Source organism: Carcharodon carcharias, chromosome 19 (genome assembly GCF_017639515.1).
Source record: "Carcharodon carcharias isolate sCarCar2 chromosome 19, sCarCar2.pri, whole genome shotgun sequence".
NCBI lineage: Eukaryota > Metazoa > Chordata > Chondrichthyes > Lamniformes > Lamnidae > Carcharodon > Carcharodon carcharias.
Genome location: NC_054485.1, coordinates 12,264,694 through 12,284,298, shown reverse-complemented (window position 1 = coordinate 12,284,298; position 19,605 = coordinate 12,264,694). Strand labels below are relative to the sequence as shown.

Below are 19,605 nucleotides of genomic sequence, written 5' to 3'. Positions count from 1 at the left end.
TTTATTCAAACTCCTCCTTGCGAGTGGCTTTCAATGCTCATCACATTGGGCCTTTAGCAAAGATTTATGAGCAGCGTGACATAGGAGCGAGTTGGATTGAAGATGTAGTGCCCAAGCACAGCATCACAGAATACCAGGGTTCGGAAGTGAGGCTCTGCACATTTGATTCACGGTTTCCTGATCTTTTGAGAGCGGGGGAATAGAGGCTGGCATAGGAAATAAATTGCTGGGCAGATGAAGATAAAGTCAGAGCATCCAGCAAAAGCAACTTATATTTATATAGCACCTTTAATGTAATAAAATGCCCCAAGGTATTTCAGAAGAGTATTATTAAATAAAATATAACATCAAGACACATAAGATATTAGGTCAGATGGCCAAAAGCTTGGCCAAAGAGGTAGGTCTTATAGGAGGAAAGCGAGGTAGAGAGGTGGAGGGAGGGTATTTCAGTGCTTAGGGTTTAGGCAACTCAAGGCACTGCTGCCATGGGGAGGCTCAAGAGGCCAGAATTAAAAGAGCGCAAATATTTCAGAGGGTTGTGGAAAGGAGAAGGAGGCTATTACAGCGATAGGGATGGGAAAGGCCAATGGAGGGGATTAGAAAATAAGGATGAAAACTTTAAAAATCAAGGCATTGCTTGGCTAGGAGCTGCTGTAGGTCAACGAGCACAGAGGTGGTAGATGAACAGAACTTGGTGTGAGTTAAGACATGAGCAACAGAGTTTTGGATGACCTCAATTTTTTAGAGGGTAGAATCTGGAAGACCAGCAGGACTGCATTGGAAAAGTAAAGTCTAAGGGTAACGAAGGCATGAATGATGGTTTCAGTTGCAAATCAGCTGAGACAGTGATGAAGTCGAATGGTGCTACAAAGGTGCTATAACTGGTCGTAGAATGATGTTACAAAGGTGGTATAAGTGGTCTTAGCAATGTCATGAATAAGAGAATGAATATTGCATGTATGGTGGTGGTCGTGTGGAGCTGGGCGAAGGTAATGGTGTAGAAGTCAGACCAGCTACTTTTATTTATATAGAGCATTTAATGTGGTAAATCATTAGACCATGACATGGGACAGGCTCAATGGACTTGCTTGTCTTTCCATGTCTTTTTATCTTCAGATGCTGAAATGTAGAAAGATAGAAACAAGCCAAGAAACATTTTTACCATTCAGCAGTGTGCATTTCCTTAATAAAAGGGGAAGAGACCTTTTTCTCCTGGAGTTTGGGAATGAACTGGATCAGATAGTTTCAGATTTCTTATCAAGGCTGTCATTGAGTGAATGAACCCAAAGTATTATGTAGGCTGTAAAGGAAGTATCATTTATCACCTAATATTACTGTGGGATACTGAAGCAGGCTTATGGGGACTGTGTGTATCTACGTTCGTTTGTGTGTGTGTGTGTGTCTAGTTTAATTAAACTGCAGACAGTCAGACTGCAAGGTTTGAATCATCAAAAGGGCTAAGGTGTAAAACAGGCATTTGAAATGGAAATGGGTAAGCTAGGATGAAGTCTCAGCAGATACAGTGTGAATGGAATTTGCATTTTTTGATAAATTGAGAGGTTGTTTGATTTGTAAAGGGATGAGATAAGATGTTTACAACTGCCAAGATAATTAAGGCAAAGTTATTAAGTTTGTTTTTCCTGGACTCATTACTTCTGACTTCAGTGCACAAACTTTCTCGTACTAAATACAAATTGCAAAATCATTGTGATAACGTGGCCAAGTTTCCCTTTGGGATTTGGTCAGCCTGGCAAATACCACCTGCCATATCATAACAAAGCTGTGGGCTCTTTCCAGGATTTTAAAAAGTCCTTGCTTGGCTCGAATTTGGTGAATCTTAAGCCAACAAGTACAAGGATAACATTGAACTCAGGATTTGTTGGTGATGGATTTTAAAGTGGTTAGGCTGCAAATATGGCTTAAACAATTGCTACGACTTTTCTGGGAGTAGATGTAACTCTGATTGGCTTCCAAAAAGTAACTAAGGCTCAGTTAACAGAATTGGCGGATAAGTTGCAGTTAGAATTAACCACAGGGGCGAAGAAAGCAGACAGAATCTAAGTAATAGCACAGCATTTGAAATTGGAAGGGATACCTGAAACTAGTGAATCACAATTGGAGGTAATGACATTTCAGTTACAAATGAAGAAGCTTGAACATGAACAAACAAAAGAACTGAAAAGAACTGAATTGGAGGAAAACGAAAAAGAAAGACTATTTCAAAGGGAGCAAGCAGAAAGGCAGGAGAGAGAAAGAAGACAGAAAAGGGGATTGGAAATGAAGATATCGAAGGAGGGAAGAGGAAAAGAGAATACCAGCTTAAAAAGCTGGACCTTAAAAAAGACACCTCAGATGCTGAGAAAGGTTCTGATGTTGAAACGACCACTTTCAACCTAAAACCCAGTGGGGAGATGTTTAAATTTGTGTAGACTCTTCTGAAGTTTAAGGAAAGTGATGTAGAGGCATTCTTTATTTTGTTTGAGAAGATAGCTAAGCAAATGAAATGGTCACAAGAAATCTGGACATAGCTTTTACAATCCAGGTTTGTAAGCAGAGCTCATGAGGTATACAAAAAATCACTATCAAAAGAAGTATCTGTGGATTATGATGCAGTAATAAAAGGCTATTCTGAGTACATATGAGTTGGCTTCTGAGGCTTACAGGCAAAAATTTAGGAATATGCTGGCCCATAGTACTTAGTTGAAGACTTGATGTGATGTCCAGCACCGTTTTAGTTTTGCTTTATGAATTTACTTTTGTTTGCTCAATAAATTTTGACATGTTGCCATGCCTCAGGGTGATTCCTTACTTCTGCATGTGTATGGAAAGCCATGATGTTATGAGTGAGTTGCTTAATATTGAGCTTTATTAACAAGGGCCTTAGTTAATGTTATTATCCAGGCTGATTTAGCACTCAGGTATTGAGTGTGGAGCCTGCAGCCCTGGCTGTGGTGGGCTAGCTGAAGGTTCTTTGGATTAAAGCCTCCAGGGTATCCCTGCCTTCCTTGAGTATGCCCCGGGCAGTGTCTACCCCCTCAGTATTCTTCTGTGCATGCTCATCCTGGGACTCACTGCTAGACTCATCGGGTGCATCCGGAGCAACTGTGTCCACATCTTCCTCGCCAATGCATCACCACTTTCCAGCGCCAGATTGTGGAGAGCGCTGGCAACCACTATCAGTGACACACGATCTGGGGGGGGGTATTGTGGTGCGCCCCCTGAGTGGTCCAGGCATCGGAAGTGCATCTTGAGATGACTGATGGTTCACTCCATCACCGCCCTTGTGGTGCCGTGGCTCCTACTGTACCACTGTTCAGCCTCTGTTCTTGGATGGCATCCCTTCCTGTTGACAAAGGCACCGGGCTCACCCGCTGGCGCCTTGATGGCCACATGTGTGCAGTTGACTGCACCCTGGACACAGGGGAAGCCAGTAATTGCTGCAAAGCCTCTGGCTCGCTCTGTTTGACTGGCAGCGTTCCAGCGGTGCTGGATAAAAGTCATGCATGCCTGAATAGAGTGTCTGTCATCTGCTTGACAGAAGCGTGGACAGCTGGTTGGGAGACTCCACAGAAATCACTCACCGACTCCTGGAAAGGGCCGGAGGCATAAAAGTTGAGGGCAACTTTAGAGCCACTGGCATGGGATGCCACCCATACATTTTCTGGAGATCCCAGGGCCTATCATCTGACAGATAGAAGTGACCATCTCCCTTGAGAGATGGAGCCTCCTTCAGCCCTGAATCTAGACATATTGAAATAGCTGCTTCGCTGCCTGTAAACCCTGGCAGCAGGATATTGGCGTCTTTTGCAGCCACTTCTGTCTTGCACTTCCTGTTAGCCCTGCACCCCTTGTGCCTGCGCCTCTCCTCCCAAAGGTGGCTCCCCTGGAGGCTGAATGTGGACTCTTGGCCTCCCCCCACCTCCTGGACCTCCTTTCCTCCTCAGAGGAGGTGCCTCCAGTGGCAAGCACAACTCTCATTCCCAGGCTAAGGGAAGGCTTCCTGAAAGCTGCAGTCCCCAGAAATGATTTCTGCTGTAGAGTCCTGACCAAGGCTTTTACTCGTGTCCTAGGAGCTGGTATGAGTTTTGAAGTCTTTCTGCTCACTCATTCTTCTAAACTCCAATGGGGCCCAACCTGTTCAACCTTTCTTCATCAAATAAGTCTTCATCCCAGGAATTAGTCAAGTGAACCTTCTCTGAACTGCTTCTAATGCAATTATTCAAATTAGAGACCAAAATTGTACACAGTACTCCAGATGTGATCTCAGCAAGGCCCTGTACAGCTGCAGTAAAACTCCCCTCCCTTTATATTCTATTCCTCTTGAAATAAACACCAACATTCTATTTGCCTTCCTAATCACTTGCTATACCTGCATACTAACTTTTTGTGATTTATGTACCAGGACACCCAGATCCCTCTTTACCACTAGGTTCTTCAATCTCCCTCCATTTAAATACTATACTGCTTTTCTATTCTTCCCACCAAAGTGGACAAGTTCACATTTTCCCACATTATGCGCCATCTGCCAAATTTAACCTGTCTACATTCCTTTGTCAACTCTTTACCTCCTCTTGACAACATACTTTCCCGACTATCCTGGTGTCATTAGCAAATTTAGCTATCATACATTCAGTCCTTTTTTCCAAGTTATTGATATAGATTGCAAATAGTCGAAGCCCCAGCAATGATGCCTGTGGCACTCCACGAATTACGGTTTGCCAACTCAAAAAAGACCCATTTATCCCTACTTTCTGCTTCCTGTTAGCTAACCAATCATTTATCCATACGAATACGTTACCCCCTTCACTATGTGCTCTTATCTTGCGTGGTACCGTTTGATATGGCACCTTATCAAATGCCTTTTGGAAATCCAAGTACACCACACCTACTTACCCTTTATCCACCTTGCTTGTTACTTCCCCAAAGAATTCTAATAAATTAATTTACCACAATTTCTGTTTCACAAAACAACGGGCAGGATTTTCCCGTCGGCGAATGGGGGGGCGGGACTCCCGATGTCACTGCACCCAATTTAAATTTTCCGGTGGGACAGGGCTCAGCAAAATCAGCTGTGCTCCCGCCGACCTGTCAATGGCCAATTGAGGCCATTGACAGAGTCATTTAAGTAATTAATGGACCTGCCCGTCCAACCTTAAGGTTGGCAGGCAGGCCAGGAGCCCTGGCGGGAATTAGAAAAAGCATCAAACCTCATCCATGGGTGGGATGAGCTTTCATGTAGGTTTTAAAAAATTTAAATAAAATTTTTTAAAAAGTTATGAACATGTGACAGTGTCACATGAGGGGACATGTCAGGGATTTTTTTTCTATTTTTAATAATTTGTACAGTAGAGACGATCTCCCTGAGACAGCACTTAGCTTCAGGGAGATGAGTGCGCTCTTTTGTGCGCATGCGTGAAAGAGCGCACTCTTGGGTTTAGGGGATCCCCCCTGCCCACACAGGGAGTGCATAGCACTTCCATATGGACATCACGCTGGGCGGGCCTTAATTGGCCTGTCCACGTAAAATGGTGGCGTGCCCCCGATCAGGGGCGCCGATCGGAGGCATGCCTCCGCGTGCTCGTACTTCCAACTGGGGGAAAATCCTGCCCCATGTTGACTCTGCCTGACTCCATTATGGTTTTCTAAGAATCTTGCCTCCTTCATAATGGATTCTAGCAATTTCCCTGCGATGGATGTTAGACTAACTGACCCATTGCTTCCTGCTTTCTGTCTCCCTCCTTTCTTCAATCGAGGTGGTACATTTGCTATTTTCCAATCTGCCTGGACCCTTTCAGAATCTAAAGGGTAAAATTTTGCCCTTGACAGGCGGGCAGGCCCGACCAATTCGGTGGTAGACCAATTAAGGCCCGCACAGCAGGTTAGTGACTCCTGTGGAGAACGGGAAAATAGTTGTGGAGGTGGGCGTGCTCCCTCTGTGGGGATAACCCTTGTCACCCAGCAGCCAACCATCCAGCCGAGCCGGAGCTCTGAAGAGGATGTCTGAGGATGTAGGCGTTGTGGGAGCTGCCTAGGTACCTTGCACAGACTTGTAGAATCAGCATCCTGTGATCACACACTATCTGCACGTTCATGCAGAAGCCCTTCCTGTTGATGAAGGCTCCGGGCTCACCTGCTGGCGCCTTGATGGCCACATGTGTACAGTCTTTAGCACCCTGGATACAGGGGAAGCCAGCAATGGCCACAAAACCTCTGGCTCGCTGTGCCTGACTTGCCTGGTTGCAGAGGAAGTGGATGAAGGTCAATAGCCGTCTGAACAGAGCATCTGTAACCTGCTTGACACAAGTGTGTACAGCTGATTGGGAGATACTGCAAGGATCACCCACCGAGCCCTGGAAGGAGCCAGAGGCATTGAAGTGGAGGGCAACTGTGACCTTTAGAACTGCTGGCATGGGGTGTCCACCCACACAGTTAGGCGATATCTCAGGGCCAATCATCTGACAGATATAGTTGACTGTCTCCCTTGACAGTCGGAGCCTCCTTCAGCACTGCACTTCAGTCATATTGAGGTAGCTGCTTCGCCAGGATAGTGGTGTCTTCTGCGGCCCCTTCCACCTTGGACAACGTCTTGGCCCTGTGCCCCTTGTGCCGGCGCCTGGCCTCCCAAAGGTGGCTCCCCTGGAGGCTGATAGTCCACTCCTGGCCTCCTTATTTTATCCCTCCCTTCCACCTCAGAGAAGCTGCCTCCAATGGAGATGTCAGAACCCATACCCCCAGACTAAATGGAGGCCTCTGGAAAGCTGCAGGCCCGAGAAAGATTACTGTCTGCAGACTGGTTTCAAAGTACACCAAACGCTCTTAGAAATCGATGTGAACTACTAACAATCAAACAGGAAACTTTAAAACACTTTCTGTAATTAAAACTTCATGGAAAATAGGAACAGCCCCTCTGAGTACACATATCCCGCCAGTGCATGAGTTTTATTTAAAAATCGCATCTCACTGCTGTGCGTGCCCGCTGACCAAAATATCACGATGCCACGCGCTGACGTTGGGACGCTCGCGCGACATTTTAAGCGTTGACGTGTGGGCTCCGCCGCCTGCACGTCAGCCAGAAAATTCTGCCCAAAGAATTTTGGAATATTATAATCAGTACCTCTACTATCTCTGCAGCTGCTTCTTTTAAAATCCGAGGATGCTGGCCACTTGGTCCTGGGAACTTGTCAGCCTTTAGGTCTGACAGTTTTCCCAACACCGTTTCCATAGTGATGGCGATTCTTTTAAGTTCCTCCTTCTTTTGATTTTCAAGTATCCTTGGTAAGTTTTCTAAGTCTTCAACTGTGAAGACAGACATAAACGCCTCCACCATTTCTTTATTTTCCATTCTCAAATCTCCAGACTCACTCTCGAGGACCAACACTCACTTTTGTTATTCTTTTCCTATTCAAATACCTGTAGAAATTCTTGCTATCTGTTTTAATGTTACTGGTTATCTTTCTCTCATACTCTAATTTCTCCCTCTTTATTATTCTATTAGGATTTTTTTGCTAGTTCTTAAAATTTGACCAATCTTCTGACCTACCACTAATCTTTACAGATATTATCCTTAACTTCTTTATTTAGCCATAGATGGTGCATCCTTTTCACAGTCTTTCTTTTTTACTGGGATAAATCTTTGCTAAGAGTTCTTAAGTATCTCCATAAAAGTCTGCCACTGCATCCCTACAGTCCTACCTGTTAACCTACTTTTCCAGTTCACTTAAGATAGCTCTGCCTTCATACTCTTGTAATTACCTTTATTCAGGTTTAAAGCACAAATCTTAAACGTACACTTCTCTCCTTCAAACTAAACGTGTGATGGAGGCAGCGCCCTTGCAACGAGACGGAAACCATGCCTTGGCAGCCTAGCTGAAGATACGTTGAATCAACGCGTCCCTGGTGTCCCTGCCTCCCTGAAGGTTCCTTAAGTCTGCCTCCTCGACCTCACCCTGTTCCTGCCCAGGGTCCTCATCAGATCCATCAGTAGAGTCTTCCTCTGGGGCCTGTGGAGCTGCCTTGCTATCCTCATCCTCCAGCAGTTCCCTCCTTGCCAGTGCCAGATTGTGCACAGAGACAACGATAATGATAAGCGACCAGCACACCGGAGGATATGGCAGTGCACCCCCTGATCGGTCTAGGCATTGGTGCCTCATCTTCAATAGCCTAATGGTCCTCTCAACCACTGCCCTTGTAGAGGTATGACTCCTACTGTACCTTTCTTCCATCTCTGTCCTTGCTTGTCAAAGTGGTATCATGAGCCACCTTTTCAAGTGATATCTTTTGTCACCCGGCAGCCAACCACCCAGCCGAGCTGGAGCCACAAAGAGTCTTGGCACCTGGGAATGCTGCAGGATGTATGCATCATGGGAGCAGCCAGGGTACCTTGCACAGACTTGCAGAATCTGGGTCACATACTATCTGCATGTTCATGGAGTGATGACCCTTTTTATTCACGAGGCACCTGGCTGACCCGCTGGCACCTTGATGGGGGGTACCCAGGAATTGCTGTGAAGCCTCTGGCTTGCTCAGCCTGGCTGGCTTGGTCCGCCTGGTAATGAATGAATGAATGTGCGGACCCGTCTGAACAGAGCATTAGTGATGAGCTTGGCACAACTGTGTACAGTGGACTGGGATACTCCACACAGATCCCCCAGTGACCCCTGGAAAGGTCCAGATGCAAAAAATTTGAGGGCTACTCTGACCTTTAGAGCACTGGCCCGGGTGCCCGCTCCCACAGCTGGAGGCGATCTCCAGTCCAAATATCTGGCATATTGATGTCAAGGTGTCCCTAGAGAGGCTGAGCCTCCCGCGGCGGCGGATCTCAGACATGTTGACGTAGTTGGATCGCTGCCTATATACTATGGTAGCAGCATAGTCTTCTGTGGTCCCTTCTGCCTTACTCTCCCTGCATCCCCTGTGCCTGTGCCTCTCCTTCCAAAGGTTTCCCTCTGCGACACTGCCTGGAGACACCTGGCCTCCTCTCCCTCCTGCCCCTCTCTTCCTCCCAGCAGAGTACACAATCCCCATCTGCTGAAATGGAGATGGCACTGAAGGCTGCACTTGGCAGAAATGCTTCTGGAGAGTTGACAAAACAAAAAAGTCCTCAAAACAAAGTGAACACAGCAAAAACTTCAGAAGAAACCACTAGAAAAGGTATGAAATCTCAGCAATAAAGCAGCAGCAAGATCTCACTTGATTGCCTTCTGTCCCACTCTTGGATGAGAAAAGTGAAAAAATGTGTTAGCCACCTGCCCATGTTGACCATGAAATGGCTGCAAAATTGCACAGGCAATGTAACATTGCCTTCAATTGCCCTTTTAATTGCCTTAAGTGGCCAATTAATTGTCAGCAGGCACGCTTCCAACTTGCACGTGCATCTAAGCTTGGCCTAAATAGCCAAGTGGTTATGGTACTGGGTTTGTAACCCCAAGATCAAGAGTTCAAATCTCACAATGGCAAACTATGAAACAATGTAACTTCATCTGAAACAAATGGAAACAGGTTTACTCAAAAGAGTATCAAGAGTTCAAATCTCACAATGGCCAAACTATGAAACAATGTAACTTCATCTGAAACAGATGGAAACGTGTTTGTACTCGAAAGAGTTACATTTGGTTACTTTGCTCGGCCTGAATAGCCAAGTGGTTATGGTGCTGGGTTTGTAACCCTAAGATCAAGAGTTCAAATCTCAATGGCAAACTATGAAACAATGTAACTTCATCTGTATAAACAGATGGAAACGTGTTTGTACTCGAAAGAGTTGCACGTGCATCTACTGACCGTAATATTGCGTGAGTGCTCGATAATGTTGGGACGTGCGATTTTCTCGTGAGATTTTATGCTCTTTCAGGTCGGGCGCACATCCACGGCTACCATGTAAAATTCTAGCCAATGTTTCTGCATTTTGAGTATTCTGTTATTTTAATAACAGGAAAGCAAACAAAAAATCAGTAATTTTGAATTGTGTCAGGGCTACTGGCAAAATACTGGCTTATGAGGTGCTTTGTTGCTTAATGAAATACTATATCACCAAATGTTCTGTAAGAAGAGCTTAAAGAGAAGAATTATGTTGTTTTTTTCTGAAGGTCAACGTTTCCTACAGTAATGCAATCAATCATTGGATCTCACTTACTGGTAGCAACTTCCTGGAGCATCAATTTGAATTCTGTTTAAAATAAATTGAGGGAATTTATCTTAAAATCCACAAGATAAATTGATCATTTGGCAGTATATGAATTGTTGAAGTCTGGAAGTTTCCTTCACTGAGAAATTAACACTGATAATAAATATGGATGGCATTCCTTGATCTCCTGTTTCAATTGGCCTTAACTAATTCATTTCAAGGGGTTTGCAGCCCTTACCCAAGAGGAACCAAATGACCCATGACAAGAGAACACAAAAAGGCAGGAACAGGAGTAAGGCCATTTAGCACTTCAATTGTGTTCTGACATTCAATGAGATCACAGCTGATCTGTATCTTAACTCCACCCATCTACCTTGGCTGCACATACCCTTGGGTAGCAAAATTATTAATTGAACTGGAATCCATTTTTTGTGTGTGAGAGTTTCACACTTCTACCACCCTTTGTGTGAAGGAGTGTTTCCTAACTTCTCTCTTGAAATGGCCGAGCTTTGATTTGAAAGTTGTGTTCCCTTGTCTCTGATTTCCCCAGCAGCAGGAAAACTAATATCTTTCTGTCTATCCCATGAATTCCTCTCAAAATCCTAAAAACCTCAATAAAATCACCCATTATTCCAGGGAAGAGAAGCTGAGTTTATGTAATCTCTCTTCATAATCAAAAAAATGAGTTTATCAGCCATAAGTTTGTAGAAATTGGCATTGTGCTTTTATGCTCTTATATACAAATCTCTGCAGTTTCCTTTCCATCTCTGTTGGGCAGCCCCTGTGGCTGAGGGATAGCTTGACATAGATAGCAGACTAATATGTATAAATTTGAAAGCCAGGGGACCTGGCTGGTCAAGTCATGATCTCAGTCAGTTGGTAGGAGAAGAAGAGAGAAATGAAGAATGGAGCCTTCATGAAACTGATTCTCTCTCAGTGCCCATTCACATTTTAGCACCATTTCCAGACCATTTTTACATCAGTTTAGTTTAGGCTGTTGCTCAATCCACTGAAGGAGAAAGCAACAGCCATGCTTGAATGACAAAGAAAAAAATAACAATGCTCTTACCGTCTTCATCTGTCTGAAAGATATGTTCTTTGCTTTCTCTTTTTCCTTCAGGGTTGGTTAGAATCAGCTTGACATAGATGTTTTTGTAAGGCAGGAGATTCTTAATGGTGAGCCAAGAGACCTCTGATTCAGTTCGCCTGCACTCTCTGAAAGTCTGGTTGTGGCCAACTCCGAAGGTGTAGTGGTAGCAGACAATGATAGAGTAAGTGTGGCAGCGAGTGATGTTGTATCCCAGTGGTTCCCACTGTAGGGTGATCTGTCTCGGCTTGATCTCGGAGAAGGTGAGGTCCTTGGGTGCCCGCATTGGTTCTGTGATTAATAATAATGGCAATGAATTTCAACTCCAGGTCAATACCATCAATTTAATTAACAACAATGAAGTGTTTGCCATCAGGAATTTTGTTTTATTTGCATTGGCTTCAGTGAAATATGAAACAAAACTGAGTGGGATCATGCTGTTTTGTGATGACAGAATCAGCTACAAATATCAAATGTTACATATTTGTGATTTTAGAGGGTAGTCAGAATATCGAGGTCCTTTATTACTCTGCAAGATCCCCGTAACCACAGCCTACAACACTCAACATTTCAAATCCTTGATATGTACAAGTTGTACAAAGAAAGAAAGAACTCACATTTATGTACCACTTTTGTCTTCCTCATCACTTCACAGCCAACTTAAAGTTGGGCTCCTACATTGCAATTGGGAGCCCAATTTGAAGTGATTGCTGCTGCATGGTTTCCCTGGGGATCAGCAAATTTGGCACTGAAAAGAAGTCAGGAGTTGCCAGTTCCACAAAATAAGTGACTCCTTGTGGGCCAGGATTCAGGAGCTGGAGTGCTCCCTCTGGACCTCGCAAAAGTTTTTGGCCTCTTCCAGCCCTGATCCCCAACCCTCCCTCAGCTTTCTGACCTCCACCTCCCCACAGCTCTTGCGATTTCCGACCACTCCCTTGCTGTTATGGCACAACGGATGGTAAATGCTGAGCTGCTCAAATCGCAGAGGGAAACTTGAAACAGCTGCCACAACTGTTTTGGCAATTTGTATTTTGAGATGCATGCTTTGAATTCAGTAGTAATAAGTCCACTGAGTCTTAGGGCTTTCTACAAAACTAAATTAAACATTTGTTAATAGAAGAAATGATTTTAAGCCCAGACATAGGTCTACAAATTACTACAATGATAACTCATAGCTCCCTTAATTAATCTGGCTCCCAGTTACACCTCTATTAAGGCAACAGTAAAACAATATAGGTTAGACTTTCCCCTCCGTCAGGAGGGAAGTTGAGGGTCAGGCACATGGAGGCATGCCTCCGATCGGTGCCCCCAATTGGGGGTGCGCCACCATTTTATGTGGGCAGGCCAATTAAGGCCCGCCCAGCGTGATATACGTAAGGAAGCACTATGCGCTCCCTGTGCGGGGGAGGGGGGGGTGGATTCCCTGAGCCCGCATGCGCGTGAAAGAGCGCACTCATCTCCCTGAGGCTAAGTGCTGCCTCAGGGAGATCGGCTCTTGTCAGAAAAAATTTCAAAAGCATGAGTTGTCACATGAGTTGGAACATGTCCATCAGTTTCATTGACAATTTTATTAAAAATTTTAAAACCTACATGAAACCTTATCCTGTCCGTGGATGAGGTTTCATGCTTTTTCTTAAGCCCGCCAGGGCTCCTGGCCTGCCCACCAACCTTAAGGTTGGATAGGCAGGCCCTTTAATTACTTTGTCAATGGCCTCAATTGGCCATTGACTTGTTGGCGGGCGCACAGCTGAGACCCCGCTGACCTGAAAATTGAAATGAGGCGCGGTGACGTTGGGGGTTCTGGCTGACGTCATCCAGCGTCATTTTACGCGTTGGAGAGTGGGCCTTGCACCCCCCCCCCCCGCCAAAACACCCCCCCACCCCACCCCACTCGCCGACCGGGAAATCCTGGCCATAGATTTCAAAAGACCCAGGCAAAGCACACAATAATCTGGACAGTGATATTGAAAATGAATTCTCTTAGTTTCGGTTCCTGGAGACAGCAGCTTGGTACATAGTGGCTGGAGGCTTTTCACACCTGTTGGATCGTAGAATGCCTTTTTCCTTACACATAACCTCATCTCCTTTATACATGCTTTTCACTTTTTAATGTAAATCCCATTGTCCCAATATGTTTTTGCAATTTTATTTTTTCCACAATATAAACTTGTCATAGGGCTCATATTTGGGAAAATCTTTGGGAAAAATAACACATTATTTGGCTTAGCCTCTGTTGGCTTGGTGTAACACCTTAAATTCTCTTAGAAATTCACGGCTCTGGTTTATCTAAAAATGCAAATGCTCTTCACACCTCACATTCTAAAATTTCAGCCAAGTTTACGTATTTAGCGTTTCAAACCTAGTTCCCCTTCTGACACATCAAAGCACCCAGACCAGCTGTCTGTAATTCAATTAAAACACACACACGCTTATACAGAGAAACTAATCCAAACCCCACTATTAAGCCATCTTTACAATAAAGTACAATAACATTATGAAAATTATTGTATTTTCATGACACATGCCCCAATTCTTAAATTGTCAACTGGAACTTCCTCTCACCCCTCCCATTTGCCAGGTACGATCTCAATGTTCTCCAGCTGCAACCTCCTGTCACTGGCTTTTCCTGCTGCCTGCTGGCAGGCTGTCCATTTGAGCAGCTGCCAGGTCCGAGGTGGAGCTACAAAATGTTAATGAGTTCCTGCCATTAAGATTGGACTTCTGCCTGTTGGGTTCCTCAGCCTTACTTGCCTCAATTGCAGCCTCCCTGCCAGAATAGGGACACATAATTTACTTTTGAAGAGCAGTCAATCATAGGTGTATGTTGAAAACTACCGGGAAACCCAGTTCTTGAAGGGTCAATGTGCATATAGGCATAAGTCTCCGAGATCCCTCACCAGCATCACTATTTTGAGGACTGCGCTTGGAAGAATTGGTCACAGAGTGTCTTATAAAAGGTACTGCCCAATGGTACTTAATCCATGTATTAAAGTAGGAATTTGTGGAAACGTACTTAACAAATTCTATAGAATCCTGAATTGCTGCATTACCTTTTAGTATTCATGAAAAAGTACATAAAACAGACATGCACAAACAGCCAGTTCCAAAATCTTACAAGCCAAAGGTTTTGAGGGTTTCTAACCTATACACCCACAAGGGACAGAGCACTGATTTTGCCCACTTTACTCATTCCCTAATGCCATAATAATGTAGGGCACAAACAAACTCATTGAGCGCTGCAGCAAATACAGAACTTCAACAATTGCCAATAACAAAGGTGAACACAATTACTGAATCTACTTCTGGTTGTGTGTGTGTACATACAGCTGTAGGTTTAGAGAGGTCAAAAGAGATAGTCTGTAAACCAAACTGTGACATGACAATACCATTTCGGTACTCTACTCAAGGGCTAGTCCTACACTTTGTGAAAGATGCTAGCCTTCCACTTCATCTGGAAAATACAACAGACAGCTCCCCTCCCTAACAAATTGACAATGATATTACAAATAGGAGTTTGTGGCCTGTTTCCCTTAGTGTCCCCTAGGTGAAAAGGTGTGTTATAATGGGAGAGGAAAAATGACTGCTATGTTACGAGAATGGCATGCAAGAAACAGGTCTTCAGTCCGAGTGTTTACTTCATTAAGGAAAAGATTAATGATGCTGACCTTCAAGCCTTAGCTGGAGCAATGCTCGATGGCTTCAATATAATCAACATTGGGTCTGCCAATCTCTTGAAGTCAGGTAGCTTTACGTAAGACTATTGAGAGATAGAGGAGTAGAAATTTGTTGGTGCCTGGTTATGGGTGTGAAGATGACAATACACAACCAGTACCCAAACTGGGAGACCAAAGCTGATCCAAAATTAGGCTTTGGGCCTAAATCATCTGGGCGAGCTGCTGGCGCCTCCAGCTGGCTCACTCTTCTGCAATGATTTTTGGGATGCCTGCCTTATCATCAGAGGCCTCAAGTGAGTATCTGGGGAATGAGGGGAGGGCAAAGGGTGATGCGGGTTGATTATGGAAGGAGTCTCTCATTTACAAATCCTTGAGGACCGATGCTTCTTTTGTGGAATTGTGTGAAAAACTGTTCCACCAATTTCAGGTTGCATGTTGTTCAGAAGTCCTTGAGGTGCAGAACCTTGGGGCGGGATTTTCCAGCCTGGCCAGTGGTGGGCATCATGACGGGCAGGACTGGAAATTTGGAGACCGGCCAAAAGTCTATTCTGACCGCTCTTCAAATTTTCCTATCACAGCTGTGATGATGTCCGCCGCTGGTGGGGCTGGAATATCATGGCCTTGGTCTCCTGAAATTGGACTTAACTGCACCCATTCTGCACCCTTAAAACAGACACAATGAGGTTCAATTACTACCCAACCAAGTTTAAATTCCAGAACTAATTGGCATTTAAGTCTCACCTTCGAAGGCTAAATGTACCCAGTTCTCAGTGAATCCGCTAGACACAGCATTATGCAGTGAATAGCAGTCCCACTTTCCTATCCCTACCACATGCACCACTGGGTAGTGATAGGTGCAGAAATAGACACTGAAATGATGGAGTCTTGATTGCTGCAGTCAGTACATCTAGAAACCAAACAGTTCCATGCAGATATTTGCCCGCTACAGGCAAGAGGAGCATTCCATTTGAAAAGCAAGCAGAAATCAATTAGCTCTACTCCACTGAAGCACACTGAGCACCACCTGATTACAGAGGAACATTGACATTATTCGTGAACAGGTGCCATGCCTGTAATATCCTGCCTTTCCTTGTGAAAGAGAAAATGAAGCGAAAAGAACTCGCAATACGTGAAAAAAAGAGAATAGCGTATAACTTACTGAACTCAAATACCAACAACGGCCATTCTGATCGCTTGTCTCAGTAATGGTGCCATGATTGTTATAAAAACCCATCTAGTTCACTAAGGAAATCTGCCATCCTTACCTGGTCTGGCCTATGTGCGACTCCAGACCCACAGAAATGTGGTTGACCCTTAGCTGCCCTCTGAAATGGCCTAATAAGCCACTCAGTTCAAGGACCACTCAATTAGGGACAGGCAACAAATGCTGGTCTTGCCAATGATGCCCACATACCATCAAAGAATAAAAAAAAATGAATAAGAATCAAACTTGAAAGTCATCCAATAACGGCCTTTGGTGTCAAACTAAGCAGATTTCTCAAAGGATGATCCTTAAATTGGTGTTCAGACCAACAGTGGTATATCTCAAACAAGAACAAAAATAGCTGGAAAAACACAGCAGGTCTGACAGCATCTGCAGAGAGGGACACAGTTAACGTTTCGAGTACGTATGACTCTTCATCAGAACTAAAGAAATATAGAAATGTGGTGAAATATAAGCTGGTAGAGGGGGCTGGGACAGGTAGAGCTGGATAGAGGGCCAGTGATAGGTGGAGGCAAAGAAGAGATTGCCAAAGACGTCATAGACAAAAGGACAAAGGGGTGTTGATATTATCTAAGGAACTACCTAAGGGTAGACAGCAGGACAAGCAAGTGACAGTATATCTCTAAGAGTTTTCAATGATGTTGTAGAAATGAAAGGATTAAATAGCCCTAATTTATTGAATCAAGAAGTTCTGAAACTCAAGTAGAAATTTGTGCATAGTTAGCTCTTTTAGAAGAATTGATTGAGGCAAATCTGTCTGCTAATTTTGGCTCCAAACCTAATTCTGGAACTTTTCTAACTTTGAAAGTGGGCTGAGGAAGGACTAATTTAGTGAATTATTTAAAATACAACCTTAACCTCAAACTAAGGCTTCCGTGAAAGCATACAGAGGAATCCAGAATAATCAGCAAGTAACCTTGCTCATAGCTTTGCTGATACTTGATTGTGTTTAAATTGTTACAATTTTAGACAAGAAGTGGCAGAGGGGGAGAATTGTGGATGTTAGCAACATCCAAAATTTCATGGGAACATTTTCTATGATCAGTATTTCTAGCAAAATTCCAGTTTTCTTTTTAGAACAGTGAGCAGAGGAGGGGCAGAGGGACTCATTTCCTCAGTTCATTTCCCACATACCCAAAGCAGTACAGCATCTTTAATATGAAAAATATCCAACGGGGTTTTACAGAAGCTTAAGGATAAATGGTTGGTGAGCCAGAGGAAGAGATAATAGGAGAAATGGCCAAATTTTAAGAAGGGTCTTAAAAAGGAGAGGAAATGTACAGGGGTTTAAAAGAAGGAATTCCCCAGCACAGGGCTTGGGTGGATGAAGGGACTGCCACTAATAAAGGGGCAAAAAGAGGAGGGATTCACCCAAGACAGGAATGAAGGAATGGAGAGTTTAAGGTGGAGGTTGTAAGGTTAGAGAAGATAATAGAGGTTTATAGCAGTAAGGCGAACAGGAGATTTAAACATGGGATGCAAATTCTAAATTTGAGGTACTGGAGAATCAGGAACCAAGGAAAATTGGTGAGGATAGGGCAGGAGTGGAAGACGAGAAGCAGACAAAGGCCAGAGTGTGACAGTTGAAACTGGAGGTGATAAGCTCATGGATAAGGGTTTCAGCAGATGGCTACAGGTGGGAGCAGAGTTTGGCAATATTAGGAACATGGATGTGGGCGGTATTTGTAATGGAGAGGAAATAAGACTTGGAATCTCTGTTCAAGGTCTAATTGGACACTGAGGTTGCAAACAATGTAACTTAATCAGAGAAAGTGGTCAGTGAGCAGGATGGTGTTGGTGGTGAGGAGTTTGTGATTAGAGTTGAAGACTGTGGCTTTAGTCAGTGCAGCGCTCCCTCTGTGCTGCATTGGAGTATCAACCTAAATTTTGTGTTCGTCTCTGGTAGAGTGGCATTACAGGAGATGGTATGGTTGACTACTTGAAAGTTTGCAGAGATTTAGGAGGGATAATACACCACAGTCACTGTCATAGAAATTGTCATTTGTTTGGAGTCATTTCAATGCTAAGCAGGGTGGAAACCTACACAGGTTTGGGAGGCAGTAATGTTCAGTAGCTTTGTGGAAGGAAGTGGGGTGAGGGTTTTCAAGGGCAAAGGTGGCTTTATGAGAGGGATTATGATCGCAACTTTGAAAGTGAAGGGTACAGTACCCAAGGAGAGGGAACATTTTATACCAGGCTTGTTCAACCCATGGCCCGCACTGGACCCTGGATCGATAGTTGAAAATGCAAGTAAGGCAGCTCAGTGAGTTTGAAGATTTCTTCGGGGGCTTGCTCTTCCAATCGCTGACTGCTTTTCTCCTACGTCTGCTGCTGATAGGCTCAATAGTGAGGAGCAATGAACACAGGCAACTGTGAGTATTTGAAGCTAGAAAGAGCAAGAATGCCTCTGGAGCACACGTTCACCATGCTTTCCCATGGTTGCCGGTACTCTGGCCCGGCTGCGGCCACTTTCCCCCGTCTGCTGTGCTCTAGACTGGCTGCTTTCATCTGGCTCTCCCCTGGCTCACCCTGCGTTATCCCCTGGGTGGCCATTAACATTAGGCCTCAGGCTTTGCTCCAGCTATCATCGCACCTCACCTCCAAGCCGATTTTGTGATTGATTGTTTGAGTGAGCGAGCGAGGGCGTCTGGGTGAGTGAGCGAGCGAGGGCGTCTGGGTGAGTGAGCGAGCGAGGGCGTCTGGGTGAGTGAGCGAGCGAGGGCGTCTGGGTGAGTGAGCGAGCGAGGGCGTCTGGGTGAGTGAGCGAGCGAGGGCGTCTGGGTGAGTGAGCGAGCGAGGGCGTCTGGGTGAGTGAGCGAGCGAGGGCGTCTGGGTGAGTGAGCGAGCGAGGGCGTCTGGGTGAGTGAGCGAGCGAGGGCGTCTGGGTGAATGAGCGAGCGAGCGAGGGCGTCTGGGTGTGTGAGCGAGCGAGGGCGTCTGGGTGTGTGAGCGAGCGAGGGTGTCTGGGTGAGTGAGCGAGTGAAAACGTCTGGGTGAGTGAGTGAGGATGTCTGGATGAGTGAGGATGTCCGGGTGAGTGAGTGAGGATGTCTGGGTGAGTGAGTGAGTATGTCTGGGTGAGTGAGTGAGTATGTCTGGGTGAGTGTGGGTGGAGAGTGAGGGATGATCGGTGGGTGAGTGAGTGAGGGTGGGTGAGTACGTGTGTGTGTATGTGTGTGTGTGTGTGTGTGCACGTGACAGAGGGGGAGCATGCACCTCTTGAGGACCTTAATAAGCTCACCTTACGTCTTTGGGTTGGGCCTTTGCTACAGCAATCTAAAATGAATCCAACTGCTCTATCTTTCACAGCACCAAGCTATGGCAAAGCAGGAGAGTAGGACTCATTGGCCCAAATCTTCCTGCTGGGCAAACTGCCGCTGCTCACGAGGTTTTCTCCAACACGACGATACTACTCATTTTCAGCCGAGTCTTCTGTTCCCAGCTGAAGCAGAAACAGATCAGCACGGCATCTCCAGGGTTAGACCAGCAAGTGTAGGAG

At 45.0% G+C, this 19,605-nt stretch overlaps 1 protein-coding gene across 7 annotated transcripts in view; it reads right to left on the bottom strand.

The window, feature by feature from the left end:
- Positions 1-19,605, bottom strand: part of ptprub (protein tyrosine phosphatase receptor type Ub) — an 818,938-nt gene that overhangs the window by 168,866 nt on the left and 630,467 nt on the right. For all 7 annotated transcript variants that reach the window (XM_041212606.1, XM_041212611.1, XM_041212608.1 and 4 more), the window contains one exon: positions 11,190-11,498. In XM_041212606.1, the coding sequence (XP_041068540.1) occupies positions 11,190-11,498 (309 nt within the window). The remainder of the gene's footprint in view (positions 1-11,189; positions 11,499-19,605) is intronic.